Here is a 27,719-nt window from a genome sequence, read left to right on the forward strand (position 1 = left end):
CCCCCCTCCCCCCCACATCCATCAGTCCTCAGTTTTTGTCAGCATTCAAGAGTCTCTCATAGTTTGCCTCTCTCCTTTTCCCCCACCATTTCCGCCCTTCTTCTACCCCTTGTTCCTCCGTCAAGAAAACAGTGTGGAGGTTCCTCAGGAAACTAACAATAGAACTCCCCTATGACCCAGCAATAGCACTGCTAGGAATTTACCCAAGGGATACAGAAATGCTGAGGCATAGGAGCACATGTACCCCAATGTTCTCTTTCTTTCTTTCTTTCTTTCTTTCTTTCTTTCTTTCTTTCTTTCTTTCTTTCTTTCTTTCTTTCTTTCTCTCTCTCTCTCTCTTTCTTTCTTTCTTTCTTCCTTTCTTTCAGGTTTTTACTTTTGACTCTAGTTCTCAGAGTGGGTGTGATGAATTGAGGCTCTATTTTTTTTAGTGGGAATACGAGAACTGGGAGTAAAATTGCTACTAATCTTCCAACCTGATTTCAGGAAGCCTGGGAGGACACATTCTCTGGGGAGGAGACACAATAAACTTGATGCTCTTAATTACTATTGTTTGCTTGGTGGTTAAAGGTGACACATTTTAGTGGTGGGTTCTTGGCTCCCCCAGTGTCCAGTGTGCTGGTGTTGGGGAGGGGCGCAGAAATGGATACATTCTCGCCTTGAAGAAACCCAACTAGGAGCTGAAAAATCAGAAATGGCCCCAATTTTATTAGACTTTGCCTTCTTACAGGAAAAATGAGAAGTTAGGCAAAATACAAGTACATGGGGTTTTAAAGATCTCTCTCTGATTTTCAAAGTTTTAGAGTGACTTCATATTCCTTCCCTGTAACTCAAATAAATGAAGCGATCTCTGACTTCTCTTCCATCCTCCCCTTCAGTCCCCTGGGAAGAGTAATGGCCTTGAGAATTCATCTCGCCATCGGTGCACCTCTTGTTGTGTCTTAATGCTTAATGAATGTTAAGCTGAGAACAAATCCAGGTAAACAGGTGAACAGAAAGTAAAGCTCAACCAGTGTGAACCTGTATGTAAATTAACACGGAAAGGAAATGTCTATCTTTTAGGAGCACTTTTAACACAGTGAATGGATTGAGGAGATACGTGTTCTTCTCTACCAATCGATTAAATTATATCAGCTAATTATTCCAGTTTTGATCATAGCTGGATGATATTAATAGGGAGCATTCAGTTATTGCTTTGTTATTGTTAATGTATTTTTTAAAGGAAAATTTAAAAACCATTTTCTTAAGCACCCCTTCCTTTTTCTTTCAAATGGCCTCCCTGGATTCCAAGGCTCTCTTTTCTCCTCCTTTTGTGCTTTCTATTGTATTTTGGTGTTCATGGCGTGACATACACATCCATAATACCACAAAAGACTCCAGCCCAGTGGAAAGAAAGCAGAGCTGTGCTGTCACTTTAAGAACACACGGGTCACGTTGAATGAGATCCTAATGTGAGGAGGAATCTTTGGCTTGGGATCTAGATGGGGGTACCCTAACTTTTGTACTCAAGTTGTGTGTGGAACCCTGACCTCATTGTAGTCCCGAACATTGACGTTAGGTAAACAAACCTAAATAAAGAGAATGATGCAACAGCATGGTGAAAGTCATCCCATTTACAGTTTATATTTTCAAGCAAAAAATGGAAATTATCATTTTTTGGGGGGGGCCTTATTTCTCTGTTTCATATCCTTTCAAAAATAACTGGATTTTTATCCCATCTTCTCTTCATTAAAGTATTCACACCCTCGCTGTAGATTATATATTCTTGGGTTTCTTAGATGCAGATTTTTTAGCTAAAGTATCTAGTATTTTGTCAACAAGATGTAGAATGACAAGCATATTTTTCTTGTAAATAGCTTTTGCTCTTTTTTTTAAGTATATGTCTTGAGAGAGACAAAGCAAGCAGGGGAAAGGGAGAGAGAGAGGGAGAGAATCCCAAGCTGGCTCTGCAAGATCAGTGTAGAGCCTGATGCAGGGCTCACCTGTGAGATCATGAACTGTGAGATCATGACCTGAGCCAAAATCAAGTGTTGGACGCTTAACCAACTTCCAGGCGCCCCAAAGAGCTTTAGCTCTTAATTTCATTTCCTAAACCATGTCACAGGAAGCTTTCTGCCATGACCTTCTGGCAGGTGACAGAGCTGTGCAGGTCAGTGATGGACACCATAGTATCCAGCCTTGCCGTCTTTGTTAGCCGGTTTTGCTTCTGCCTGTGTCAGTTGCACCCAGAGTCCTCACCTCTTCCAGCAGCCGAATGGGCCTATGAGGTAAGTTAATGGTTTCAATCAGTTCTTGGGCAGAAAAATACCATAATTCGTACTTTCTGTACCTGCCTTGGTGCTCTCAACCAACATGCCAAGGCTTACGCGTCCTAGGAGAATACAGTTTCCTTCCGGGCCAGGCTTAGCACACTGTGAAAAAGTCCAGGGCATATCACACTTTTAGATTTAACTTTCCAGACAGGTGGGTGGAGAAAGCTGGGTTGAGGTGGTACAACCCACCTCCAGTATTAAAATCATTTGCTTATAAACTATTTCCATGGTATTTTGTAGCATTTAATCTGCTGTGCCGGTTGTACGTGGTTGGAGATTTTGTGTTTGTTGGCTTCTAACTGTATCTTCAGATACATTGTTTAAAAGTGGAGATTAGTAATCCTTTGCTCTCTCAGCCTGTTTCTAGAAGAGTGCCTCTTGAAAGCAATTTCTGGCCCAATTATATCTGTCAGAATATCAGTTATCTATTAGTGTAATGTAAACAATTCAGTTGCATTTGTTTCATCTTGGCTTTTACTCAGTTATATATTCCTATGTGATGGTTCTTAAGTCACAAAAACTGCATATAGACTACATTTAAAACACTGGTGGTATTTTCTTATTGCCTTTTTTGGGACTGTAACTTACAATTAAGGTTTATGTTTAGAATAGTGTGTGCACAGGGACACCTGGGTGACTCAGTCAGTTGTCTCTGACTTTTGATCTCAGCTCAGGTCTTGATCTCAGGGTTGTGAGTTTGAGCCCCTGCAATAGGCTCCACACTAGGTGTGAAGCCTACTTAAAAAAAATAGAATGATATGTACAGAGGAAAAAACTGGTTAAAATTTAGAATCACTTTGTATCTGGCATTATGCTTCCTGCCTGTCACCCCCATTACCAGAGACACTCAAGGATTGGTTCTGTCTGGTGGCATTAGCTTTATTCCTATAGTTTTTAATGTCTGAGCAACATGTCTTCCATCATATTCTGGAGTTTATCTTTTGGTTTATCCATTGCATTATAATTTTTTCATTGGAAATAAAAGGGAAGTGAGGGAAAATGCAAAAAATGGAAAATATGACCAAACTTGCTTCATGATCACTATATGCCTATTTAAGATTATGATCCATTTTCTTTTTTCAATGAATATTTATTGAATTAAATTTATAAATGATACCTCAAGTGACATAGGTTGACTAAAATAAATTTCAGGCCTAGGTATAAAAGTTTTAATGAACAGTGATTTTTAGTTGATACAGTCCCCATATGATGTTTGCTGAGAACTATTACAAACTAGGACGATAGTGCATAGAAGACATGAAAGCAAGAGCACCTGGGTTGCTTAGTCAGTTAAGCATCCACCTCTTGATTTGGGCTCAAGTAATGATCTCACAGTTCATGGGACAGACCCCCATGTTGGGCTCTGCACTGACAGCAGAGAGGCTGTTTAGGATTCTCTCTCTCTCCCTCTGTCTGCCCCTCTTCCACACATGTGCACACACATGCGCTCTCTTCTTCTCTCTCTCTAAAAATAAAGAAATAGACATTTTTAAAACAAGACATGAACATAAAACTTGGGGGAGTAGGTAGGAGAGTTCAAAATGATTCAAACAGGGACACTGTAACACAGTGCAATGCTGGTAGCTGAGTGTGCCCGTTTACCACCGAAGTCATCTGTTAAAGCTTAATCTGAAAAAAATGACACTGAATTGGTGCCATATGTTTTCCTTTTTGACACTTCTTTCTAATGGCGCTGTTATCTAGGACATGGTAAACATCAAGTATATTCTGTACTATTTGCATTTGTGATTATAAATTTTGGTACTGGGGGTTCATATACTTCCTAATGCACATGAACATCAATATTTTTATGTTGTCTGCTATTTGTGGAGTATTCTACTAAAGCATCATAAATTATACAGTTCTAATAGAAGAAAACACTTTTGACTATTCTTATTTAATGAATCAGTCTATGTGAAAATGTTGGATGTCAAGTGAGGTCTTGTGAATGATTCCCTAGAGAAAACAGAGTAATGTTGAAATTATTTCTCTTTTTCAAGTATGTATTTCTTATGCTGATGTATATTGATATATATTTAAGACAACTTTTTGATTATCCCTACATGATATTGTTAGCTATTCAAACAATGGATAAACAATTCAAAGTTGTTTGTATCACGAGATATAAATAAATGTATAGTGTTCTATAAAAATAATCAAACTCAAGTGGTCCAGTCAAGGAGCAGACATTCATGTTTGTAGAAAAATCATTTACAAGGGCACCTGGGTGGCTCAGTCGGTTAAGTGTCCGACTTTGACTCAGGTCATGATCTCAGGGTTTGTGGGTTCGAGCCCCACCTTGGGCTCTGTGCTGACACCTAGCTCAGAGCCTGGATCCTGCTTCAGATTCTGTATCTCCCTCTCTTTCTGACCATCCCCTGCTCATGCTGTGCATGTCTCTCTCTGTCTCTCTCAGAAATAAATTAAAAAAAGAAAGAAAAATCATTTACACAAGAAAAAAGCCACATATCATATAAATTGTTAGATGGGGAGACTAACCATGAGATGGTAAAAAGAAGAAACAGTAAACCTGGAAGGGTGGGTGGGATTATCAGATCTCTTGGAAGACATGTGTTTAGAGCTTGGTGTTGAAAATCTAAGTAATTAGTCTGTTTGTTTGTTTTTTGTTAACTTGAATATCTTTATATGTTGGTGTCCTACATTACAAAAGACTTTGGGAGATAAGAGTTCATACTTGATACTAAATGGTGGCAGTGCTTTCTCACCTTTTTAAATGAGAATCTTAACAACTACTTGAAATCTGTTAATATTCTAAATGGTATTATATTTAATCTCTCTAATACTGTTAACTCTATTACCTGACATTTATTTTAGAGTGATGAATATGTCAAATTTCAACAAGCGCATATATCTGTCAAGGTCCAGAGAAATAGAATTCCTACCAGAGAGTCCAATAGAAAGACTTTTATGAGGGCAGAGCAAGGGGCAGTTACAATATTGTTAGAAAAAGTGAGACGCCAAATGGGCAGTGAGGCAACCCAGACATTAGCACAAGCAGGAACTCACTACCTCAACTAGAGCTGGAGGCATAAAGGGAGAAGGTAACACCAGAGTCCTTGAGCCACAGCTGTCCGAGGGGAGTGAGGACCACAGAGAAAGAGATCCATCCAGTGGAAGCTAGAACCACAAAGGATTTCTAGCCACCACTTGGAGACACCTATCCAAGAAGAGGGAAGAATATTTTCCCCCTCCTTTCTTCCTGCCCTCCGATCCCAAACTCCCACCAGTGCTTCCCATTGGTTGGACCTAGCCCAGCTCCAGCTGTTAACAGAATCAGGAAATGTAGTTTGCAGGAACAGAGTGAGGGATGGCTCTGAGGACAAGTGACCACTACTCGGCAATTCTGATTTTTGAGGTTAGGGGGAGAGATGGCATTAAGGTAAGGCTCAAAGCATTAATTTTATGGGAGGGATTGTGTGTGCATGAAATTATCCAAAGGCTCGTCATACTAGTTTTCCTTTTTTTTTTTTAATGTTTTATTTATTTCTGAGAGAGAGAGACAGAGACGGAGAGAGAAAGAGAGAGACAGAGAGACAGCGTGAGCAGGGGATGGTTAGAGAGAGAGAGGGAGATACAGAATCTGAAACAGGCTCCAGGCTCTGAGCTGTCAGCACAGAGCCCAACGTGGGGCTCGAATCCACAAACCCTGAGATCATGACCTGAGCCGAAGTCGGACACTTAACTAACTGAGCCACCCAGGCAACCCCATACTAGTTTTTCCTACTGGTATAGAGTTACCAATTTTTTTAACCCTACTAGAAAATTTAGTTTATGATTTTTCATTATAGCACTATTGTTAGATGCTTTTGAAAATTCCCCCTGAGTAATTTATTTTGGTTAATTTTCAAATGTTAACGTATTTTAAATGTCAGGAAGAATCTGATTGCCTCTGATTAGAACAAATCTTTAAAACTCAAAACAGCAGGTGACAGGCTCAATCTTTCTATGGGCCGTTAGCTCTGGCAAAGAATTAGAGATGACCTTGCCTTTTCCTTTTCCATCTTTTTGGAGGTACTGAGAGAGTTTGTCCTTGTAATCAAGCACGGTCTGCCACCTGGAAACAATGCTTGTGGTTTCTTGGTTCTCTTGTGACTTCTTTGGAGCCTCGGTATGCAGCACGGTTTGTTTTTTGATTGGAATGCAACGTCAGTTTTGAAATGGCATCATAATAATCGATTTGGAAAATTGAACATTAGCCATGTGTAATGTATGTGCAGTAAAAATAATCTTTATGAGCACAGGAGATGAGTCTTCAGTAAAAAACTTGAAGTTGGTCTGTGTTACAAAGTTTTGTCCCATATGGAAGGCATTTGATGTATAAAATTACATAGGTTTGATACCATTCAGGGTTAAGACATATGGATGGAACATTATGCAGAGACTGGTTCTTTTTCATGCTCTTTAGACTTAGTTTAGAGATTTTTAATCATAAGGAGTCCATTCAAATTGCTATGAAAGATAAACTGAGCAAAATGACAACATGGAAGGAATTTTGAGCACATGGTCCATGGCTCTGCACCCTTATAGTTTCTATTCCCTTCTGTAAAATGGGTGCAGCAAGTGGACGTACGTCTCATCATTTTTTTTCTCATTTCCCAAATAACCATACATAGTAATGAATAATGGATTCCATGATAGGCTTCTATAGCAGGCTCTTTATTATTCTTGGTTAAAATTGCGTGTATTTTTAACTTTCCTTTTACAATGATATTTGAAGGAATAATGCCACATAGGATTATAACAAGTCTTCGTATTTATCTTGGGTTCTAAATTTCTCAGAGTTCTTTGATACTCTTCCACTTATTAGAGTAATCTTGACCTTCCTATAGGAAAAAAAAGATAGAATCACATTAGCCAGCGTTTTTTATTTTTATCAGTAAAATTGAGTTATGTTCCTCTCATGCACAATTTTAATTTGCAGGGGGAAGTCACTGTCTCCTCTTTTCTTTCCTTGTTTTATCCTTTTTCGAAAATGTTCGTTCACATGATGTATTATTCAAGTAGTCTCGTTCCTGGTAAATCAGCTTTTGTCCTGAAAACATGGGCACAAACTGCTTTGAACCACTTATCAAAGAACTGTTAGGACATTTGATGCCACTCTCAGCCACACCAGCAACCTTTCTGTTTCATTGAGGGACTTCTCTGATTGTTTTCCTTCCAATTTTATGATAACACTGTTTCATAAACAAAACCAGTACTGAATGTCTGACAAACAAATCTGCCTTATTATGGTAGGAAGTAAGTATATTATTTTTGTCTTACTCTATGTTTCTGCTAATGATTGTGTACCATTGGATTAAATACATACATTTATTTGTATATGAATATGTCATCATGGACTTAAGAGCCATGATTTAATAATAAAGCAAAGGTTGCTATTCATCATGTATAACCAATAGAGTATGTAAAAATCTCATTCAATTTCTTTTCTCTAAGCTTATGTAATGATTTAAATATAAGTATTTTAATGATTTGGTGAAGTATCTTTTCACCTGGCATAATGGCAAAACATATTCAAGTAAAAATTTTCTTGTTAGGAACTCCTGCATGTGATCAAATGAGCACTTTTCAAACAAGAATATGACTTTTTGGCCATTGATTGGATCAGTTGCTATGTTTGTATTTGTGGAGAGGTTCTTTAAAACTAGAATCTGTGTAGACAATCATCAGGCAAGTAATAGTTATGATTGGCTTTACTGGCAATTATAATTTGACGAAGATGAGAAACGTCTTAAGTTATAGCAGCCATCAAGGTCTTGTCCACTGTAAAATAATGGTTATTTATTCAACAGATGTCAATTGAGCATCTACTAACATACCAGGAATTCTGCTAAGTAGTGAATAAGACATCCATGTGTCTTGACCCCATGAACTTGATAACCCAACAGAAAAGCTGGACACTCTTCTAGTCCTTTAATTTCCTGTGATGTTAATGTTTTCAGAGGGAAGTATGTAGTGAAAACAGACAAGGACCAATTAGGCGGGGTGTTTTGGGGAGGAGTGAAAGTGAGATTAACACTTAAAGTCTATTAAAAAAATACATTAGCCTTTCTCCACAAATACTTGTGCATATTTTCACAGTTGCATGAAGTTATTCCCTGCCCCCCCTCCTTATTTCTGCTGTAAACGACTAAGGCTAAAAAACTCTTACCTTTTTCTTGTCCAGTTTTAAATGATTGGGCAACAGGAAAACAGATTCAGGCATGAGTGGTTTGCTTAGGGTCAGATCACAAATGGTTGGCAGTTACTGAATGGGACCCAGGATTTCTGATTCTTCAGAAGTTTTGAGAAAACACATCCTCCTCCCCAAAAAGAAAAATTGCCAATGAAATATTAGAAAGTCCTGTGTCTGGTTTTAATCTAGATGTACTGTATTATATTAAATTTTGGAGAAATACATGAAATGACATAGCACAAAAGGGCCATGTGTCCACAGGACTATAGGATCTGTAGGAATTAGACTAATCCATGAAGACCCAGGACAAAATAAAACAGATAAGTAAGTCGCTGTGTCAAGCAGGGCTTTGGAGGTATGAGAGCATTTATTTTTCTATGCTTTCCTTTTAAGAGAAAAAGCTCAGACTAATATGATCATAAACATTGCATTTGGTTTATATTGAAATTTTGCATTGATTTTTCAATTTGCCCTCCATAATTATGTTCTTGAGTCTGATGACGTTCTGGTTTTCATTTTCAGATTCATATTTCACCAACATTCTCTTTGCACTACATACCTTGCTATAAAATGCAGGTTTCTTGGTTTCCAGGAAAAAAAGTCTATTACATAGAATAGCTGAAATCTACAATGTCCCCCAGATGGGAAAGACAGAACATTCATCTCATCTTTTCCTACTGGATCTGGCTGGGCTTTGGAAAGTGCTTCATCGTTTTCATGTGGCAAAGCGTATTGGCCAATTGTTCCTTCAAGTACGCAGTGGCATGTTCATCTAATAATATGAGATACGGGCAGCATTTATGAAAGATTATAAATCTTACAACTCTCTTCAGAAACTTAAAATACAGCTGGAGATGTTTTGCTTCCAACAAACATGCAATCTTCATGAAATTGGAAAAGAAATGTTTTGAATAAATAAGATCTTGGTTTATTTCTCTCTACTGCAAGAACTTTTTTTTTTTTAAGTCAAAATCATTCCATAAAACTCCTCTCTACACTACACTAACACACTGGCCTCTGTATTTATATTTTCCTGGTGCATTAAAAAAATTTTTTTTAAGTATGCCAGATTGCTTTGCCTTGTTTTTAAAGATAGAAAACTGGATTTGCTCCCAGGGACTCTTTCCCTAACTAGGCCAGTTTAAAAACTAAACAAGGATTGAGTCAGTTAATTAATTTAAATGAGATTACAAATCAAAAACATATTACGCAATCTTGATTTAATTACCACATTTTATTTACTTAATTGAAAACACACTGTAGAAACTTAGCAATCTTGACAATGATCAGTACGGTATCTTTCATTCTATAGGCTAAAGTCTTCGAGAGCAAGATGCATAGATGATCCTGGTTGTGACCTTTGGTTCACTCAATCCCTGGATCAGTACAGAGTCATTGAACTTAATCTTAGGCCAGAAAGGTCAGATACGATTATCCCTGCTTTCATTTGTGAGGTTTTGGTGCTAGTTAATGAAGCAGTGCAAAACTCTGGTCAGAGATATTGGAAGGTTTAACACTTTTTGTGTGGGGGTATTTGTATCCGAACTGGTCAATAGTCCCCTCCTGTGAACAGGTTTAATTTGCTCTCCTGTGGTCATGTGAGGTTTTTTTCCCCCCGAAATTTCAGTGGCCTGTGTCTTTTGGCTAATTCCTTGTGGACAAATGTTGGTCTTGACCCCAAATAATTCCTGATTTTAATCCTTGAAATACGGTGCTTTAAACTTAATCACCTTGCTAAGCAAAACTGTGGTTCCATTAAAAAGGAAGTTTACAAATGGAGCTAGTGGAATGTGTAGGAACAAGACATAGAGGATATATTACGTATCTGCTCTCTTGTTTTATTTTTTTCCTTGGTTAAGTTAATTTACCTGTAAGGACCTTCAACATAGCAACCTCTTGGAAAACTACGAGCTTAGAAAACTGCAGGACATAATATAGATTAAAAAGCATGATTAAGAATATATAGGAAGCTATGTTTCCTGACTATGGTTTTGGTTCTGCCAAAAGTGTTCAGAGAGGTTTGATTTCTCTTCCCACTCAGAACTGGGCTGAGGCCAGGGGGTACAGATTCAGCAAAAACATATCAAGGACTCCATTAGCAAAATGCCAGAATTCATGCTTTCTGTGGGTTAACCAAGTTTGCAGTGACGTGGATGCCGTATAATGGAATGTCCTATTGAGAAGAAAGAGAGGCAGAAGCAGAGAGACAAGAGAGAGCAGAGAGAGAGAGAATTGGCAGGCATTTTCCTACACATTTACATGTTTATGAGACAATGAGACACTAGGAAAGCACTTGGTTTTCCTATGTTCTCTCTCTGTGGTGTGTGTGTGTGTGTGTGTGTGTGTGTGTGTGCACGCGCATGTGTGATTCTAATAGACGTTAGACATTTAACAGAGGAGAAAGAAAATTTTATTAAACTATAGTTTTCTGTCATGTAATTGATGAAACAGTCCTCCACTCAAACGGAAGCTGTATTTTACTGTGTTTCAACTGTGCTGGAGAAAAAGATGGTGAATTACGGCATCAGAATTGCAAGGATATAAAGCAAAGTCACTGTAAATCTTGGGAAAGCAGTCATTGTAGAAAGCAAACTGGCAAGAGTGAGGTAGTGAGGCATAACGCTTGGGGCAGAAAGAGCTAGAAGAGAGGGGGGAAGACTTGCCCTAGAATAGTTTTCTCCTTCTCTCCCTTCAAAAGGTGCCTAGTTTTGTCTTATTTTCTTGTGTTCCTGTTATAAAATGCATGCATTTGTATCCCTTCCCTCAGGGTTTTGCTTGTTCCTTACATCTTGACTTTTCTTTTTCGTAAGAGATTTTTTTTCTGGCATGCTATGTATTTAATTTGTAAAAATATACTATTTTAGTGTGTTGGTAATTAATGTTTAGGACAGAAAGAAGGAGACCATTCTAAGTCTTCAAAAAAAAATCTCGTGGTATTCTTTAGTTGACAATGGGCTATTTCTTTACCTGCTTAAAGCAAAAGAATATGACAAAGGGGCCCTTTATCACATGATGACTAATTTTAGTTCTAGCAAGAGGCTATCTGTAGGTTAACAGGTTACGATGTGAGTTTCATTTACTTTTCTGATATCCCTTGATATAAAAGCCATATTGTTATAGAATCATAGAATTTTAGAGCTAGCAGTGACCCGACAAGTTACCTTGTGCCGTCCATTCTTTGCACCAAAATGACTGTAAATTCAAATCCTGCCTCTCAAATTTGCTTTTCCTCTTAATACTGCAGTCATGGTATCAGAGAAGAAAATGGATTCCTGAAATAAGTTTCATCCGGGAGTAGAAAGAGAGCTTATACATAAAGGTCATTAAAGGCTTTGGGACCTCCCGCTCGCATACTAGGGGCCTGCTCGTGGACCCTCACCAAACATTTCTTCCGTTTGTAGGAGAGAGCCAAAAATCACTTTCTCACTCAACATAGTGTCTCTTGCCTCCCTCCTCCCATTTCCAAATATTCCTTCAGGAGGTAAGAGAAGCAGAACTGAGCCTTAACGTCTGGCCAGGAGACCTGGTCCTGGGAATTGTATACCTAACCCTTCCCCGCCTTTTTTTGGAAGGGGGTCACAAAAGGTATATCTATTTGACTTCTACAGTATGTTTCTGCACTGAGGGGACAAGCCTAGTCTTTCTTCTTTGCACAGTTCTATAGTTTATAGGCTTGTTGTTTTCTGTTCAGTTGGTCTACTCAACCGTCAGGCGCTATATCACGACGGTATCAAAGATTAGGGCTGTAGGGCTTAATAGGTCAGCATCCCTGCCTTCATGTAGTTTAGAATCTAAAAGGGGTGTCCTCAATATGGAGGACTTTGGGGAGGGGAATAAAAGGGGATGGAATACAAAGACTTGGAGGCATCAAATGTAGGTGACACATGGGGAAGCAGAAGGCCAAGATATGACCTAGGAGTTGGTCAGGACCAGAAGGTGCCTGGAGTGGCAAGGAAAAAATTTGGAGGTTTTCCTGTGAGTATTTGGAGTACATGTACAGGTTTTAGCAGTGAAGTAGCTTAATCAGTTTAGCGTTTTAAAGAGATCACCTTGGTAGCAGAGTAGAACAAGGTACTAGAAAGATATGAGATCTGATATTCATTTTTCAAGACCCTATTACTGATATAGGTCCCTTCCCTCTGATATCTTCTGTCACACACCCTTGCTCATCCTTCCTAAGAAGAACCAAATGTCTGATCTTGATATATATTTACTTTTTTCACTGTTTTATTTATTTATTTATTTTTTTTAATTTTTTTTTTTTTAATTTATTTCTAGGAGAGAGAGAGAGAGACAGCGTGAGCAGGGGAGGGTCAGAGAGAGAGGGAGTCACAGACTGAAACAGGCTCCAGGCTCTGAGCTGGCAGTCAGCACAGAGCCCGACGCGGGGCTCGAACCGACGAACCGCGAGATCATGACCTAAGCGAAAGTCGGAAGCTTAACCAACTAAGCCACCCAGGCGCCCCGATTGATATATATTTATTAATAATACTGATCACAGTGTATTATATTTTATTTGTACATTTCTTTTTGGGAAGTTTCTGAGCTCTAGAAGGCATAGAATATATAATCTTCTTAAAGCAGTATTTTAAAGTCATCGTTATACATTAAATGGAATTTTAATAAGCATGTATTGAGAACTTAGTATGTCCCGAATGTCATCAGCTGGACTGCCAAAGGTGTTCCATGAATCTTGCTGACTCACATCTAATTGATGCTTACAGTAGTGACCTGCAAAAAATTTTCAGTTTTGATGATCTACCCCCATAAGGTAATTGAATTCATCTACCTCAGAAAGTTAGTACTTGATAACAAACATTGAACAGGTTAGTATTTGTTTATTATCTTACATATTTATCAAACATTTTATTGGACTTCCACTAGATTATTAGTAAAACTTTAGAATTCTCTTTGGTTAGCAGAGAGAATCCAAACTAAATTTGATTTAGGGTTGTCCTCTTTTGAAAATATCAGTTCGTGTATAGATTTTAATTATGTCCAACTTAGAATAGCTAAGGGATTTTTAAATTTATTAAAAAGGTTTTGAATGTATTGGTAAATGGTGGGAAGGAGGAGAGAAGTTAAGATAAGGTGAAATTCCCAGAAACATTTAATCTACTGAAAGATCACTTGGCTGTGTATGATTTTAAGATTGTATGATAACCACTCAAGGAACAGTGTGTCTGCATGGGTGGCCCATGTAGATAATATATGTTTTAAGAGTTGACATGTAACATTGGACAAACCAGTTAGGTCACTTAAATATCCCAGGATCTTCCCTAAAATTGGGCCATTGGGGAAACTGGCCACTGTCTAGGTAAAGTTTAGATATTAGAAGAACAAAAAGAAGAAGAACATGGAAGAAAAGTTGGTAAGGGTCATTTGGAGATATGAACCTTTTCTTATTTCTGGGGAAGGAGGAAAAGATTGAGTTCATAAAATAATAATTTAGGGATTCCCTGGGTGGCTCAGTCGGTTGGGCATCCATCCTACTGTTGATTTCGGGTTGGGTCATGATCTCATGGTCCACGGGATCAAGCCCTGCGTTGGGCTCTGCCCTGACAGTCTGGAGCCTGTTTGGGATTCTCTCTCTCTCTCCCTCTCTGCCCTTCCCTCCCTCAAAAATAATTAAATAAACTTTAAAAAAGTAATAATCAAGAAATGGATTCATTAACTATTTTCTTCCAAGAAGATGACATATAAGTTTAATTTATACTTTTAAAACATAAAGAATGGGCTAATATGAGATTTTTATAAGCATGTAATACAACCTATTTCAATTGTACATTATGTCCAGTGAAGTCAGAAAGAGACAAAGAAATGTAAAAGATCTAGGTTGGGACCAAGGAAGAGAAAATAAAACGTGGAGGGTATGATGGAGAACTGGTTTAGGTCTGCTGCCTGCAAGGTCCATTCCTGTCTCTTGTTCTCCACTGTGTCCAGATTGATATGGATTCAAGACCCAATGTGCTGGCCAACTCACAACCCCCATTCTTACTAGCCTTGCTCTTCAAAGATTTCAGTCTTCTGGAAGGTAATCATCAAATGGCAGGTATTTGTGGCCTTTTGAGCATGACCGCTCCTGAGAGCCTTACAATGGCAGTGCCTTCCTCCCTTGAGGGGAGAGGGGGACTAAAGCATTTACATGGGAATTCTCAATGGGCACACACTCCTGTGGGATCGAGCCCCACATCAGGCTCTATGTTGACAGTGTGGAGCCTGCTTGGGATTCTCTCTCTCTATCTCTCTGTCCCCCTGCCCCCCCCCCCATTGTCTCTGTCATTGTCTCTCTCAAAATAAAAAAAAAGGAATATTAATCATTTTTTAATGTGACCTCTTTGTTTACTATCTTTCGTTTACTGATTGTATAGGATGTGTCTGACCGGTGCCTGATGGTTTATATAATAAAAGCTTTGCAACAACTCTATGAGGTAGATAGTACAACAGTTTTTAAAATCAGGCCCGTGAGGCTCCAACAGTGAAGTAATTTTGCACAAAATCCTACTACTAGTGAGGAACAGAGCTAGAATTCACTATAACATATTAAGTACACACACACACACACACACACACACACACACACACACACACAGGACTTGATGATGGAGATGGTTGAATAAAACCTTTGGGTGTAGAGTAATGTGACCTGGGTGGTGAATTGGAAGGGTTTTAGATGTGGTCTGAATCATTCCTTCTCTGAAGTTAACCACAATAACAGTTCTTTTTGGTTTCTCTGCCAACTGCAACTTTCTGGTTACTTCCTTTTCCAGCAGTTGGAATTAAGTGACCAGTATAAGGTGCCGTGAGGGTTAAGAGTAGATTATAGCATTAGAATTTACAGTCTGAAAAGTAAATGTTCACTGGCTCACTCCCTGAGGGGGCCCTCTCCTATGTTTTAGGATCTAGCATATGCTATTTTACTTCAGGAGAAGCACAGACTTTGGGATATGAGGGAAAATCTTCCATTGTGTGCCAGTAGATGCCAGATCATTTTAGAAAGTGGAATTCTTATTAAAAGCAAGTGTGTGACTCAAATTTAGTGTCTTCCTCAGTTTTCCCTCAAATATTTGTGGATTTTTAGTAATAATATTATTTTCAAATGAAGAAATTGGTGTGCATTTGTTGGAAATGGGGAAACGGTAGTAATTTGGAGCAGAAAAGAATAGGGCTTCCCAAGTGGGATGCTGTGGTAAAAGGGGTTGCCATTGTTCTAGCTGAATACTTTCCTGGGAGTAGAAGAGACCTTCATTCTTTAATTGACCTAAGTTTTAGCAGCCAGATGTTGGGAAAGAGTTTTGTGCCATTTTGAAATTGATTTAAGTAAACATGCTAAGGCTCATGGAGAGTCGACATCTCCTGTTCCCTGATGACAACCTCAACTTGCCTCATGTTGTGTCACCAGGAAGGTGGTGTTAGCCACCTCGAGGGATGCGTGTTTCAACCTCCATAAATGTGAAGTCGCTTTAGAGGGAAAAAGAAAATATGAAAAATCTCTGGTCAGTGGGTATGTTAATAATTATAAGTAGGAACTTCTCAAAATGTTAGAGTCACTTGAAAAATTAAACTGGAATGTACTATCAATATTGAAGGACATTTGTCAGAGGAACTCAGAAATAGCTGAAGCTGTAGCAAAATAATGTAATTTATCATTTTTATGTAACTATCATACTCCATGCCTGGAAAAGGGCCAATATTATACCATCTTTTATAGGAATGTAGAAAGAGAAAGATTGATCTTCTAAGGTATAAGTCACTGAGTCTTGCCTCATTCCAGAAAAGCCATAGAATTCATGAGAGATTAGAGACCAGCACTTCAGAGAACACCCAACTCTGTGACCGTCAGCAAGAGAAATTAGCTGGAACTCAGACTGCAGGAGTAACCCTTACCAGTTTCTTTACTTCCATTTTGGGAAATCAGAAATCAGTTGGAAGATAATGTGGGAATCAGTAAATATATTTGCTAAGATTTCACAAAAACTATTGTAGGGGGAAAAGATAAAGGAAAAAGGATGAAGGGTTGGAATTCTGATCTCAGCATTTAGTGCTCGCTTCGGCAGCACATATACTGATCTCAGCATTTAATCTGGTAAACAGGCATGAGGCAAAGTGCAAAAATAAATAACCAAGTTTTATACATAAAGAAACTAACAGGATGACCTTGCATTTAATAACAAGCAGCAATTGCTGTATGTTAATTGCTTAAATGGAAGAGCAGAATAACCCTGCTGGGGGGAGAAAAACATAAGATTTTTCTGCTTAAATGAGACTGGATTCCTCTCTTGGCTTAGGTACCGTGGCAGGATTTCAGGGAAGAGACTTATCTCGGGCCACCTATCAAATTTTGTTGAAATGAACTATCAAGTTCAAAACTGCCTTTTCTAGGCAGGCAAGCAAGGCAGCTGAGTCTGCCTTCCATTCCTCTAGCATTTACTGCAAGCCCAGTGCATTCACAGCCATGAACAGCACCCCGCACACTGAGGGAGACACAAAAGAAGTAGACAGAATCTCTGTTTCTGCCTCGGAGCATGCAATTTAGTTGGGGAGACAAAACTTAAATACTAGAAGCAATAAAGGAAGATTACAAAGCAACCTGCAAGTAAGTGTATAATAATATGGGGCAAATGACACAGATAAATGCAGAGGAGACATGGAGGAAAGAGGAATGAGCAAAACACACCAGTTTTAGATTAGCTCGGGAAGGCGTGTTGCCTGACTGTAGTATTGCCTCCGCGTTGCTTTCTACAGAAAGCATCAATGAAGAATAACGTGGGATCGGAAATTCAGGTACACTACATTGATCTTGTTCCCCTTATCTGAAGAGTCTGTCTCTCACAGATGGAAATGAAATTGATCCAACAATTTGCTCTCCACAAAGCTCTGTTCATTTCTACCTAGTAATTTATGCTTTTCTTGGGTGTTTGCAAATCGATTGCTATTATGGGATGCAGGCAAATCTGGGTCTGGATTCAATAGGTTGGGGGATTATGGAAGTGGATATGTGTGTATGAGCATGAAATCCTGGAAAAACGGACTCTTGTTTCTGTGTATTATACTCGTTGAATAAAAACATTTTCAGGTTCTTAAAAGCATGTTTAATTACACTCAGGTTGCATTTTTAGGGAAGGTATCTGCTTTATTTCATATTGCTACTGACAGGCCCAACCTTCAAACCACCTTCAGCGGCTTTGTGGCCAGACCTTTTGTTTCCAAAAAGCCTTGCTCCATTCTGAGAATATGACAGATCTCTCCTTTCTTTTTTCTTCCCCTTTTGACATAGAAATATGTATGGACATTCATCTAGCTTGATAAATAAAATGTTACCGCGGAAAGACTTGGGAAAGTATACTTTATTTAAACACTCAGCTTCATTGTGCCTTAATTTTTTCTTTAAAGCCCTCTGAGGATTGTGAAATTCTTTCAAAACAAATTAAAAAGAAAACATTTTCTGTGATTTCTTTTTAGATTCTGGACAATCAGGAAGTCCAAGCCACAATGATCCTGCCAAGAATCCTCCAGGTAAATATGTGTTCCGGGACGTTCGCAATCTAACATTGTTGGAGAACAAAGGTACCACTGTATTGATAAACACCCCATCATTGGTCAGCTGCCTCTTTTGTTCTAGCAGGCAGGTATGATCAGGGCACGATGGGATTCTGTTTGGGCCCTTCACAGTGGCCGATGCTTCTATATGGGTGTCACGAGTATTTATGTAATCACTGTTTTCGTTTGTTGGTGTTTCGTGGAAAATGAAAAAGTACGCATTTTAGTTGTGCGCTGTTCAGGTGCTAAGCGTCATGGCTGCTGAAAAAGCCAAAAAAACCAAAAACAAAAAAACCCCCTCTTAGTCATTCTTTTAAAAAGCACCAGAAAAAGTAAAAGTTTCCATCCTCTTATAGTTTATCAACTCTCATTACTTTAAAAGGAGGGGTGTGGCGGTGGTTGGGTATGATTTCAGGGAAGAGTTCTTTGCAAACGAGTTTTTCTTCCATAAGGTTTTTATTGGATTCCAAGAATCAGGGAATAATGAAAGTCGGACTTTTCCTTTAGTATAATGCATGCCAAATACCCTCTTTATTTTCAGAAGTTGTTCCAGATCTGAAAATAGGCTTTTATAACTTGGCTGTCTTCATAGTTTTGTTGTTCCTAAATCTGAACATACAGAATTTGACATTGACTTGGGAGAATTTTGCTCCTCAGGACGTAAGACTTGTGCAAAGAAGAGTTTCTAATATTTCATTATCATAAGGATTTTAATTATATCTGTAACTTGGGCAAAAGAGTGCTCTTTTACCAAAACAAAATGAACAAAACAAACAAAAAATCCACATTTGCCACACATGCCCTCTACTTCTCAAAATAATCTCATCTTTTTTTTTCATTGAAAATAAACCAAAACATTAATGAAAGGTAATAATAAAAGTTTCCTCAGGGAGAGTTAGTGTCAGGTTCTTAATTATTTGATCTCCCTTGTCCTAAGGCTTTGCTAATGTGAGGTACCTGAAGAACCCCGAAACTCTAAGAAAATATGTCCAGCCAGTCTCGTTTTAAAATGATGTCAGAAAGATACAGTAAGTAAATACCAAGGAAAAATGTGAAATCAAAACAATATATTTTTTATTTCTGAGTCTTGCCTGTACTTTGTTCTTTATTTGTACCTTAGAAAATATACCTTAGTATATTTTTCCACCTACATCTCACCTTGTTCTGTATTATACAAAACCTTACTGCTTGATGGAAGTGGCATATACTTCAGTGATAAAAAGTTCTAATTAAGTAGAGGTTTAAAAATGTCTACTAAGTTGAATTTTCTCCACTTTTTAAAATCAGAAGCATTCAAAATTCCTACAAATCAATAACAAAACATACAAAAAACAGAACAATTTTAAATGTAATTTCCAGTTAAATTTGTTATTTTGTTTTGTGTTGGTGGGATATTAGAACGAAAAAGAGTATTTCAAAAAAGTAAATTTTGTCAGAAATTTTCTGAAGCTGAGAAAATTTCATTAGGTTAGAATGTCTTTAACTTTACTAAAGTTTCTTCTTTTCAGTTGAGTAATATTTTCTCTGCATAGCATGATAACCCAAAGTGAACTGTGTCCAAACATTTTTTAAAAGCTTCCTCACTCATTTTACAAAGGATGGAGTGGGGAAGGGTTAATACAAAAGAAGTAGTAAGTAATGTAAGTTAGTCAGACTAAACAAAGGATATGTTCTTTGCATTTGAAATTAATAAAGCTGTTATTGTTTGAAATTCATTTCTGAACATGTACAGAAAGAATTATGTTCACTTAAAAATGTTCTGTACTTAAGCTGAATGCATAATTGTTGAATAGTTATATAATGTCAGAATTTGATTTTTCAATGTTTGTCAAAAAGGTTGATTAAAATTTTCTTTTGCTACATTCAGTGTAGCATTTCTTAATTCATCTTGTTTGCATATAAAATGACAAACATAAGTAATCATGGTAGGATACCTCTAATTTTTTTCCCTTTTAAATTTTCTTTGGAAATCAAATCTTTGTGAGAACAATGTCTTAAAATTGGGATGTTGTAGATCATACTATGATTAGTTGAATATTGTATATACTTAAATGGTACATCAATTACTGTTTTTTTCAGTTAGAATATAACAAAACATATATAACACCAACATTAAATAAAATAAAATTTGAATTTGCTTTAAGGATTCAGAAACATTCTATCAGTTTAACATACATGCTGTATCATTGTATTATGGACTTAATCATAGAGATTATTACAGAATCTTGTTTGAGGAAAGTTAAGAGTTTGTTCTGGAATACCTCGAAATAAATCAAGCCACTAGGAATTTAGAATGGTTTCTAATTTGAAATGTGAAAAACCAGAACTTTTTAAGATTTTGTTCTGCAGTCATTTGGGATAAACTATACATATAATTGAAAGCTCTTTTCATTAAGTATAAGCATATTTGGTATTTTAAAGCTTAATTTACCTTGAGGAAGCTTTTTTTATCTCTGTGTTCTGGCTTTGACTGAGATGTGAAATCTTCAAAGTTTCAGATTCAGGATCTCAAAAAGGCACAGTGCATTCATGGGAAAGTTTAGTCTACTACCGTAAAGATGAAACAATCACTTTGCTGCTTATGTAGTTATAACAAAGAGAAACTAAATTTTGGAAAAAGGTCTCTTTGAGTGCTAACACTTTCCTACAACCAGTACTTTCACCTTGGGGGATGTGCAAGCCATGCAATGGCTACCATCTCTTCCTCAAAAGCTTGGGAAGAGAGGGCAAAATTTCAAGCCCTTTTGGAGGTAGAAGCTCTGCGAAATCTGTTCCCCACCATTGACACGAAGGTGTAATCCCATTCAGTCATGGTACGAGTACAGATGTGCGTGTCTGTGCACAAATTGAACACCCCACTAGCTTGGCTTTTCTCCAGCATCAGACATGACTGTTTGACATGGAGGCCACTTCCGTGCTGATTCAGAAGAATTTCTGAAGGGTGACCTTGAAGCTCTTCAAACTAGTGTGGATGTCTTCATATAGGCCTTTGGTTTTTAACTTGTGCTTCTTGTTTGGGTTTAGTATTTAGTGAGTACACAGGCAAACAAAAGCAGCACATTTTTGGAAGGAGAGCTATTTGATATTATTTTTAAAAGCATATGTGCAGGGGTTTATTTTTATTACTTAAACATTAAAATAAATTTAATGTTTACTTTTGAGATGGGGGGAGGGGCAGAAAGAGACACACACACAATCCGAAGCATTCTCCAGGCTCTGAGCTATCAGCGCAGAGCCCAAGGTGGGGCTTGAACCCCAAGCACTGTGAGATCATGACCTGAGCCAAAGCTGGATGCTTAACTGACTGAGCCGCCCAGGTGCCCCTATTTTTGTTATTTTAAAAAGCATTTAAATAGTTTTTATTGCATTTCCTTATACTATCTGTGGTTTAATATTTTGTTTTTATTCTTTGTTACATGGTGGGGATGGGCACCATAATCTTTTCAGGGCTAAGGTGCTCTAAAAATCTGATGGTGTCCAAAGATATGACATTGTTATTTTAGTAAAGAATCACTGGTACACTTAATTTTCTTTTTATGATACACATTTCTTTTCTTATCATGGGGCTGGAAGTTATATGTTTATATTTAGTTACTTCTTTTTGAACATTAAATTAATCCCTTCTAAACCATGGAACTCTGGGTCTTCTCTCAACTATAGCAAACAACTGTTTGGACCAAAAGAGAGTAAACCACTAATTTAGGGACTTAGACGCTGTCCTAATTTTATTTGTGATAACTAAAATCACCATTGTCACTTTCAGGAAATATGTGATTGAATGGCTGTCTTTTGAAATTAGCTTTAACTTACTCTGTTGTTTAGTGCCTTTATATTCCTTGACCTACGATCTTCAAGATACTCCAATCTCAATCCATTAACCATGCCTAATGCTGGAATAGTTAATATCCAAGAAAAACAAGGCACCTAGAAGTGAGAGTTTGCCTCTAAGTCAGTTAATAGCTGACACCTCATTTTGGAGTTCAGGAAGTCTGTAGTTATGTGGGGAGCTAGCTGTCTCTTGGCTGGAAACTCAACAAAGGAACATTGAATCTTGGAGACATTTTGCAAATACTATGATGAAAACTTAGGAAACATTCTAAGTATCATTAACCAGAGCCTTCTCAACTGGAATGACATGGGCTTATCCTACTTTTCTCTTTTGCACTTTTTGTTGGATGCTTCTGCTATTTTGTGTGTTGATTTTTTTGCATGTTCTCTGGCAAGACCTCTGGAAATCATTAGGATCATATATTGGGTGAATGTCAAATAGGCTACTTTATATCCTCTCTGGAACAAGGATGGAACTAAATAAACAATTGAATAAATTAAGCAAGGAGTATCTATTAGCTACAATATTCTCATCTCACATTGAAGAAATTATTTATTATATATATAAATATGACTAAATATATAATATATAACAAACTTTATTAACTTAAATGTAGAAAGAAATCTATATAATAAATATATTCCATGTATCAGAGAGAGCATATGGTATTTTTCTCTGATTTCTTTCACTTAGGATAATGCCCTTGAGCTCCATCCATGTTTTTGCAAATGGCAAGATTACCTACTTTTTTATGGTTGAATAATATACCATATATTATTATTATTATTATATATGTATATACACCACATTTTCTTTATCTGTTCATCCATAGATGGAAACTTAAGTTATTTTCACATCTTGATTATTGTAAATAATGCTGCAGTGAACATGGAGATGATATATCTTTTTGAATTATTGTTTTCATGTTTTTAAACAAAAATCCAGAAGTGGAATTGGTGGATCATGTAGAGTTATATATTTTTAGTTTTTTGAGGCATGTCCATACTTTTTCCGTAGTGGCTGCACCAGTTACATTCCTACTGAACAGTGCAGGGGACTCCCTTTTCTCCATAGTCTTCCCTACACTTGTTGTTTCTAGTCTTTTTGGTAATATCCATTCTAATAGGTATGAGGTAATAAATATCTCATTGAGGTTTCAATTTGCATTTCCCTAATTATTAATAATGTAGAGCATTTATTCATGTACCTGTTGGCCATGTCTTTTTTTTTTTTTTGAAAATGTCTAATTAGGTCCTCTGCTCATTTTTTAATCAGAATTTTTTTTTTGCTCTGGAGTTGTATGAATTTTTTTTTTTTTAATTTTTTTTAAGGTTTTTATTTATTTCTAGGAGAGAGAGAGAGAGACAGCACGAGCAGGGGAGGATCAGAGAGAGAGGGAGTCACAGACTGAAACAGGTTGAATTCTTTATATATTTTGGATATAAGCGAAAGTCGGACGCTTAACTGACTAAGCCACCCAGGCGCCCCCTTTTTTTTTTTTTTTTTTAATTTTTTTAAGGTTTTTATTTATTTCTAGGAGAGAGAGAGAGAGCGTGAGCAGGGGAGGATCAGAGAGAGAGGGAGTCACAGACTGAAACAGGTTGAATTCTTTATATATTTTGGATATTAGCCCCTTATCACTTATATGATTTGCAAATATTTCTCCCATTTAATAGGTTGCCTTTTTTTTCTGTTAATGGTTTTCTTTCCTATGCAGAAACTTTTTGACTGATGTAATCCCACTCGTCTATTTTTGCTTTTATTGCTTTTGCTTTTGGTGTCAGATTCAAAAAATCATTGCCAAGACTGATGTCAAAGAGCTCACTGCTTGTGTTTTCTTCTAGAAGTTTTATAGTTTCAAGGATTACATTCAAGTCTTTATTTTGAGTTAATTTTTACATATAGAGTAAATAGTGGTCCAGTTTCATTCTTTTGCATGTGATGGTGCAATTATCCCAACACTGTTTATTGAAAAGACTATCCTTTCCCCATTGTGTATTCTTGGCTCCTTTGTCATAAATTAACTGACTATATATGTATGAGTTTATTTCTAGGCTCTCTATTCTGTTTCATTGATTAGTGTGTGTGATTTTTGTACTAGTACCACACTGTTTTTATTACTACAGCTTTGTAATACAGTTTGAAATCAAGGAGTGTGATGCCTCTAGCTTTGTTCTTTCTCAAGATTGCTTTGGCTTTTTGGAATCTTTTATGGTTCCATACAGCTCTTAAGATGGCTTGCTCTATTTCTGTGAAAACTGCCCTTGGAACTTTGATAGTGATTGCACGAAATCTGTAGATTGCTTTGGGTAGTATGAACATGTTAAAAATATTAATTCCTCTAATCCATGAGCATGGAATATTATTCCATTTATTTATGACTTTATCTTTCATTAATGTCTTTTAGCTTTCAGTATACAGGTCTTTCACCTCCTTGGCTAATATAGTCCTAGATATTTTAATTTTGGGGATACAATTGTAAATGGGATGTTTTCTTAATTTCTTTTTCTGATAGTTCACTATTAATGTGTGGAAATGCAACAGATTTTTGAGTGATGTTGTATCCTGCCACTTCACCAAATTTGTTTGTTCTAACAGGGTTTTTTTTTTAGGTTTATTTATTTATATTTAGAGAGAGGGACAGACAGAATCCCAAGCAGGCTCCATGCTATCAGCACAGAGGCTGAACCAGGGCTCAAACTCATGAACTGTGAGATCATGACCTGAGCTGATATCAAGAATTGGATGCTTAACTGACTGAGCCACCCAGGGTGTGCCTGTCCTAACAGTTTTCTGATGGTGTTTACTTAGAGTTTTCAATATATGATATCAAGTCATCTGTAAATAGTGACTGTTTTCTTTCTTTTTTTCTTCTTCTTCCAATTCAGATACCTTTTATTTCTTTTTCTTGCCTAATTGCTCTGGCTAGGGCAGCCAGTACTATGTTAAATAAAAACAGCAGAGTGGGCATCTTGTCTAGCTCCTGATCTTAGAGGAAAAGCTTTCAGTTTATCACCATTAAGTATGATGTTAGCCATGCATTTGCATATATGGCCTTTATTATTTGAATTTGAATTCTCTATCTATTTTGTTGAAAATTTTTGTCATAAACAGATATTGAATTTGCCCAATGCTTTTTCTGCATCTATTGAAATGATTATATAATTTTATCTTTCATTTTGTTAAAGTGGTGTATCATGTTGATTTCAGCTGTTGAACCATCTTTGCATCCCTGGAATAAATCCCATTTGATCATAGTGGATGACCTTTTTTAATGTATTGTTGAATTTGGTTTGCTAATATTTTGTTGAGGATTTTTGCAAGTAAAAAGGAACTTAAGAGATTACTATGAAAAAGTATACACTAACACACTGTTTACTTGTTTCATTTATTTCTGCTCTCATCTTTGTTATTTCCTTCCACCTTCCAACTTTGGACTTTGTTCTTCTTTTTTCTAGTTCTTGAGGTATAAAGTTATGTTGTTCATTTGAGACATTTCTTGTTTCCTGAGGTAGGCATTTATCACTATGAACTACCCTCATAGAACTGCTTTTGCTGCCTTCCACAGATTTTGGTGTGTTTCATTTCCATTTTCATTTACTTCAATGTATTTTTTTATTTCACTTTTCATTTCCTCTTTGATCCATTATAGTGTATATTAACTATAAGGATATGTTGACCTTGCATTTAAGAAAGTCTTTCAATCATAAACATTTTGCAGTTGATGTCTCCCCAACTCTACTTTAATAGGTACTGAGATTAAAGCCAACAGAGGGTTGTCATGAAACTAATGAAAACCAACCAAATAATTATCGATAAAACTAGCTCAGCATCAGTAGTTGTAGTTATCATCTCTTGGAATCAACAGAGCCTATATTTGCTTGAGTTCTTTCTCTTGCTTCCAGAACTTAGAATTTGGGACAAGTTTTACTCTCTAATAGTTATAGAAGTAATACAACGTTTTTTTTTATTTGCATGTGGAGGCACATACATTTTGCATAGGCCTGAAGGAGCTCACAAAACATGTTTTGTCATAGAATATGATAATCAGAGTCAAAGAAAAGAAAATTTACTGATTTTTAAAAATCATAGCCCATTTACTCCTCAGTAAGTTCATACCCATCCATTCTCATGTTCTCATTTATTGTATCTCTAAGAATCAAGATTTTTTTAAATAGAGGAAAAAGCACTATTTTATGATACCTAGAGGTAATTTTAAACTTTGGCATTAGGCAATATACAACAGACTATAAACGGGCTTTCTATTCGTAGAATTATATCTAGAAACACACCGAAAGGATGGTTAATTGTGGTAAGGCTTGACATCATAGGTGAACTTTTAATGTAATTTTAGAGTGAGGTCTTGTACAAGTCAATGCTAAAATAAAAGGATTTTTTTCCTAACAGGCTTTGTTTCAGAAACATTTTTATTTTTTATCCTTTAAGTTTTTTCAAGACATCACATTCAGTAAAGTCTTTAAATGTTCAAATTTAGAATAGAATTCAGAGTAAAAGAGTAGAAGATTAGGAATATGTTTTCTTGGCAAATTACTCTTAAAAATGTTTTTAAATGTTTATTTATTTTTGAGAAAAAGAGAGACAGAGTGCGATGGGGGGAGGGGTGGAGAGAGAGGGAGGCACAGTCCGAAGCAGGATCCAGGCTATGAGCTGTCAGCACAGCTTGAACTCACGAAGTGAGATCATGACCTGAGCGGAAGTCGGACACTTAACTGACTGGGCCACCCAGGGGTCCCTTGGTAAATTATTCTTAAAAAGCCAGAAGGGCACATAGCCCTCAGCTCCTTATTTTTATAGGCTGCATGGGTGCTTCGGTACAATCTGTACTTTGAAAAAGTTGATCTGCATAGCAGTTAGCACCATGCTCAGCCTCTGCAATGGTTCTAGCCTGATCACTTGTAATATTACTTTTGAGGGTTAAAAGATAATTTAAGAATATCTTATAAGGTCATGACAAAAGGAGATTTTTCCATATCTCCCCCAATTACTTACCCTGTTGGGCAACAAATAATATTAATTGAGTGCCCACTGGTTGTTGGATTCAGAATTAAATATTACATTCCAGGAGACAGGGTGTGGATTGAGTCGACTCTAAATGGGTAAAGACCACCATTTGCCTTGTGGAGAGTGGGAAAGATACACCATGCTACACCAAGGACAATAAATATTTGTGTATAGGTGGATTTTTCCATTATGGATTTTTAATGAGCACCTATTATGTGCATGGCTCTAAGCTAGATGCTGTTGAAGGTAAAATAGTGAATGGTTTTACAGTGGTTTTGCATTACAAATGAACCATGCTCTCCTTAAACTTTTCTTTTCATAAATACATACAATTTTAATGAAGACTACTTGAGGAAGTCCGCATGTTACTCAGTGAGACAACTCAAGTGTCATGGGAGTTCAAAGTCATGAAATACTGTTTTGCAACCTTTGTAGGGAGCCTGGTGGAGGGGAAAGAACATGAACTTTGGGATTAAATTTTTCCCCTGAATTGAGGCTCCATGTCTTACAATGATCATGAGGCCCATGAGCAGCATGAGCAAATCAGCCAACTTCTCTGGAACTCAGTGCTATTCTACCCACGCCAGTTGTAAGCATCAGATGGGAGAGCATACTTGGCAAGTAGCAGGTGCTTGATGCAAGCAAGGGCTTTTTCATCTTCCTTTCTCTTCTAGCTAGGTTCATCAAAAAATCTTCCTACAGGAAGTATCATCTAATGTGGATCCAAATAGAACTGTGTTGATTTTTTTTTTACATTGTGCACTTCTGAAAGCTTATGATGACATAGACAAAGTTACAGATCAAGATAAGATACATAAGA

The 27,719-nt window shown here is 37.1% G+C and overlaps 1 protein-coding gene across 6 annotated transcripts in view; it reads left to right on the forward strand.

The window, feature by feature from the left end:
• Positions 1-27,719, forward strand: part of NFIB (nuclear factor I B) — a 229,456-nt gene that overhangs the window by 116,632 nt on the left and 85,105 nt on the right. For all 6 annotated transcript variants that reach the window (XM_039256593.1, XM_039256595.1, XM_039256594.1 and 3 more), the window contains exon 3: positions 17,971-18,024. In XM_039256593.1, the coding sequence (XP_039112524.1) occupies positions 17,971-18,024 (54 nt within the window). The remainder of the gene's footprint in view (positions 1-17,970; positions 18,025-27,719) is intronic.

The sequence above is a fragment of the Hyaena hyaena genome, unplaced genomic scaffold (genome assembly GCF_003009895.1).
Source record: "Hyaena hyaena isolate Hyena2069 unplaced genomic scaffold, ASM300989v1 scaffold_573, whole genome shotgun sequence".
Lineage (NCBI taxonomy): Eukaryota > Metazoa > Chordata > Mammalia > Carnivora > Hyaenidae > Hyaena > Hyaena hyaena.